At 51.4% G+C, this 5,026-nt stretch overlaps 1 protein-coding gene across 1 annotated transcript in view; it reads right to left on the bottom strand.

The window, feature by feature from the left end:
- The window catches only part of Golt1a (golgi transport 1A), an 11,570-nt gene extending 6,846 nt beyond the window's left edge, over nt 1–4,724 (bottom strand). Inside the window, exon 1 of the mRNA XM_021168525.2 lies at nt 4,603–4,724. Within this exon, the coding sequence (XP_021024184.1) occupies nt 4,603–4,627 (25 nt within the window). The 5' untranslated portion in view covers nt 4,628–4,724. The remainder of the gene's footprint in view (nt 1–4,602) is intronic.
- Nucleotides 4,725–5,026: the final 302 nt, after the last annotated feature.

Here is a 5,026-nt window from a genome sequence, read left to right as displayed (position 1 = left end):
ACACACACACACACACACACACATATATATAATGAGTTTTTGAGACTTAGTGTTATGTAGCCCAGGAGAGTCCCCCTGCGTCAGCCTCCTCAGTGCTCGCTGGAACTACAAGTGTGTGCCCCCACCCCCACTGAGTGCAGTTCATTTCTCTTTATATTAGACATCTTTTCTAACAGTGATTTGCTCGATGATCACTTGGTAGTTTGTTTTGTAGTCTTCTCCACAGGTTGGGACAATCCCAGAATTTTCCTCTGTTGGGAATCTGCCTTTTAATAGACCATATACAGTTGCTTCCAGCATTCCAGCATTCACACAAAAGCTCATAGACAGGCAGGCATTAGAAAGTGGGTTTCTCTCACACAGTTTCAAAATGAGCCCTTCCTGTTGTTTCTACTGTAGTTTTCATGAGTCAGTCAAATTCAGGAAGAGGGGGCTGCACCTGAAGTTTCTATTAGGATAGCAGCCATGGCAGAGAAGGCAGTGGGGTTTGGGGTAGGGGTGGGGGTGTGTCACACACATACACAGGAACTACGAGCTTGAGGGTGACCGTTCCCATGATCCAGACAGAGGTCGCAGCGCCCCCTGCTGCACAAGTTACAAAGCAGCAAGCAGGGAGTAAATGGAAATGCTGCAGGATGGTCTGGCTCCAGGGAGGACACTGCCTAGCAAGGGGAGAGAACGCCTCTGGCTTCAGATGTCCAGTTTTGGGTCTCCCCATGCTGCAAGTCATCTGAACCCTGACTCTCTAGCCGCTGGTCCCTAGGTCCTGCAGTTCCCAAACTGTTGCCAGAAGGAGCCCTCAGCCAGCAGCCGATGAGGAGAGGCCAAAGCCAGGTGACCAGGGCATAGCTTTTCAGACTGCATCAGATAAAGCCAGGTTCGATGTCCTCTTTGCTGCGGGGCATTATCACCTGGAGCACATGGACCGGTCTCTTTGGCCCAAGACAATGTGTTTATTCTTTGTCAAGTTCCTCAGGCCTCTTCTCTAATTCGTGAGTTCATGTGATCCTCCTGCCTCAGCTTTCTAAGTATCTGTGGCTAAAGGTGTGAGACAGCCTCTGGCCTTTTTCTCTTTATACAATTAAAACGTACCAAACTGGGGCTGGAGAGATGGCTCAGAGGTTAAGAGCACTGACTGCTCTTCTAGAGGTCCTGAGTTCAATTCCCAGCAACAACATGGTGGCTCACAACCATCTGCAATGGTATCTGATGCTTTCTTCTGGGGTGTCTGAAGCTACAGTGTATTCTATTCATGCACATAAAATAAATTAAAAAAAAAAACGTACCAAACTAAGTACTCCATTAAGAGTCAGGGTCCTTACCTACTTGAGAATGGGTGCCACCACTGGACTATTCTGACTGCCCTTCCCTTACCCTTGAGATAGGCCAAGTACAGAAAATGAACACTTGAATATGTCTATTGTCCTGCCCTAAGAACCCATTCAAGTCATGAATACCATAGGATGATATCATGTGCTATTTGTAGTGTGCCTGACTGGAAAACCTCCCACAATCAGAGCTCAACAGGACCTTGATCTTCTGAAAAGTCAGGCCACTTGTACCCGGTCTCTTCATAGGATTTGTCTAAGACTTTCCCATGTCAGAATTCACTGGCAGAGGCGTCTGCAGGACATTACCATGTATACCTCCCACAGTCTCGCGGTGAACCTGCTGCTAGCCTGACTCCCACTAGTGATCTCTCTTTGCTCTTCAGGTGACATACTGGGCCCACCTGCATGAGGTCTGTATACTTCAGGATTCTCTAGAGTCACAGAACTTATGGAATCTATATCTATAAAGGGAATTTATTGGAGTGACTTACAGGCTGCAGTCTAACTAACACAACAATGGGCAGCTGTGAATACCTCCCTGTGAACCCCCCCCCCGCCCCCCCCAGCTATCTGTACCTCCCCCTGGCCCCCGCCCCCACCAGCTAGCTGTACCCCCCCCCACCGGCTACCTGTACCTCCCCCTGACCCCCCACCCCCACCGGCTAGCTGTACCCCCCACCCCCCTTTGCCAGCTCCTACTTTCTTCTGTGATTTGGTTCACTCAGGGGTTGGGCCCAGCTCCTGAATCTCCTCCTTCTGTTTTCCCACACCTTCCTGTGTTTTTAAATGCTTGCCTGTGTGCTGACAATGCCAACATTTATCTCTCGCGCCCAGGATGCCTGAGACCCCACTGCTTGCTTAACCGTCAGCTTGGTTTTCTCTCTGGCACTCTGCATGCCACCTGGTCCCAAACGGTGATCAGCCTTCCTTTCTTTATCCCGTGCCTCCAGCATCTCCACCGCCACTGCCTGCCAAGTCCCTCGAGGCGCCCGCCACCCACCCTATCTAATCTGGTATCAGGCAGCTGCTTCCAGAAGCATCCAAAACCCTCCATGCTTCTTCCTTCTTGCCAAGTCACTTCTAGCTATCCTCATCTCTCCCCTCCTCCCTCCCCCACACAGTCTCCATTAGCTTCTGATTCCCTGCTTGTCACCACTCCTATCCCCAGTCCTCCACATAGAGCTCTAGGACCGAAAGTGTACCAGCTGATCATATAGCATCCTTCTCACTGGAATGAAGCAGGGACCTTTTTCTATACATGCCTTACAGAGCATGTGTATGGGGTGGGGGATCTCAGACATCTTCCACTTTCTCTCGAGCCCCGGTACTCCTCTTACACCACTGCCTTTGACTTCTTACGATGCCCACGCTTCCTTGCCCCAGGACCTTTGCATATGAGGTTCCCTGTGTGGAACAGTGTCCTTTAAATGCCAGCTCCTCAGGGGAGCCTGTCCCTGTACTCTGACAGCAATCTTGTCACTTCTCCCTCTCACAGGACCAAGCATCATAGGACTTGTCCCAGCCTCTAAGAGCATATTGTCACACTTGAAGGCTAATGAGCTTAATAGCATGTCAGCATGCCCCTGCCTCAGGGCTCTGCTGTTCTTCCTTCTTACCCCCTCAGTTGCAAGGTGAGAATGCAGGGGGAAGCAGTTTGGGTGAGGTAAGTCAGGAGATATTTAGGTTGTCACAAGGTATGGGAGGGTTGACTGCTGTCACCTGCTGGGTGGCCAGAGGTACTGCTGAAATGTCACAGTGTCCAGGACAGTTCCCATCACAGTAACATCTGCACCCAAAGGCTGTGTGAGCTGGGGAGGTGAGAGGCTGTGCCCTGGGATCTAGGGACTCTTTTGGTTTTAAGCATCAGCTGTCTACGTGTTGGTGACTTCCACATTTCTCTTTCTGGACAAGTTCCTTGGAGTTCAGACCCTTACCCTCTAACTCTCTGCCGGAAGTCTATCCAGGATGTCTGAGACAAGCGCGCCCAGCCCCTTCAGACCTGGCTCCTGCTTCTCACTTCGGCTTCTTTTCTGGGACACTCCCCAGGCACCAGAGAAGTATTCTTAACTTTTATCCCTCCACATCTCACACTCCACTCCAGAAAATTCCTCCACACAGGCCCACAGGACCACCTCCTATCTCTGTACGGCTCACATCCCGGCCCTGTCTTCTCTTGCCTCGGAAGGGTCTCTTCATTGCTGCTCCACCCTCTACAGTCTACTTTACCTCAGCAGCCAGAGTGAGCTTTTCATATGCTCCAACCTTTGCTGTCTACACACTGGTCCAGCATGGGCTAATACAGTGGTCCAGCATGGGCTAATACAGTGGTCCAGCATGGGCTACCTTTCTGGAACTTTCCTCACCCAAGCTCTCCTTTCTGCCTTTCAGCCACACCAGTATCTTGGTTGGGCCTCCGCACACCGCAGATGCAATGTCTCAGGATCTTTGTGCTGGCTGTTCCCTCTTCCTGGAACATTCTGTTTCCAGATGGCTGCATAGCCTACCTTCTCACTTCCTGTAGTACTCTACATTAAGGGCCCTTTCCAACAAAGCCTTCCCTGGACAGAGGATATGAATACCCTCACACACATTCACATCCTTCAAACTCCACAGCCCCTTTACTCTGTTTTGTGTTAGGCTGGCTCTTATTACTATGTGACCTGCTAGGCAGTCACTTCTTAAGCTAATGGCTGCCTTCCCTTGCTAGAAGGTAAGCAGAGGGCATGCCTGCCTTAGTCTTGATATTCCCGTCTGTGCTGGCACAGTGCTTGGCACAAAGCAAACGTTACCATAGATTCACTGAGAGAAAGCAGGCTCAGAAGCTAAGCAAATCAGCCAGTGAGGCCTTAGCTCTTCCCTCCCTGTGGACAATCGGCTCCTCCCAGGCCGCCTCCTACCTAATCCCCTAAAGGAAAAGTAGGGATGTTTGTGGTGAGGATACAGACCCAGAGCCACACAAGACCTTGAGGTTTTAGGGTGATGTCTGAATGGGCAGAGGCATCCTAGTTCTCAGAACTATGGGCGAGATGGGCTTCAGCCTGCCCTGTGAGTTTGCCTCGGATGGCCCCACCCTCTACAAGGCAGAGGTCACACCTGCCCCGCCCGACCCTGCTGCTTCGAGGATGCCAACGGAGCAGCTTCCAACCGCTGGCTCCAGAGGTCACATCTGTAGGTCCCAGCGGAAGAACCAGGTTGGGAAGAGCGCGTGTTCACTCACCCTAGTGGGGACCCCTCCACAGCCCCACGGACTCCCGCCAGCCAGGCCACTCACTCTGCCACTCGGTGATGGAGATCATGCTTCAGTCCACGGGGGGGCCTTCCTGGTCAGCTGGCTAGTGGAGAACCCAGAGGACCGAGCCTGAGCATGTTCCAGGGTGGCTGACCCTTGGCAACAGGGACAGAGCCGCAGGTAAATCATTAACTCTCACCCTCCCATATTCCCCACACAAATGGCTACTTAAAGGTACAGACCTGTTCTGAAATTAACATTCACAAAGTTCTTGCTGGCCCACCTCCTCTGAACAATGTGGGAATGGAAAGGGTCTGGGCACACCTGGTTTTCTCGCCTGGTTTGGTAGAGAGTATGGGAAGAGGTGGAATGGCGCCCTGGCCCTTCAGATTTTATTTTTATTTTTATTTTTTTTAAGACTATCTCTCCTGCCTAGACTGGAACTCACTATGAAGACCAGGCTGGC

Source organism: Mus caroli, chromosome 1 (assembly GCF_900094665.2).
Source record: "Mus caroli chromosome 1, CAROLI_EIJ_v1.1, whole genome shotgun sequence".
NCBI classification, from domain to species: domain Eukaryota; kingdom Metazoa; phylum Chordata; class Mammalia; order Rodentia; family Muridae; genus Mus; species Mus caroli.
Note: the sequence above shows the minus strand (reverse complement) of the source record. Positions and strands in the feature narration are given on the sequence as shown.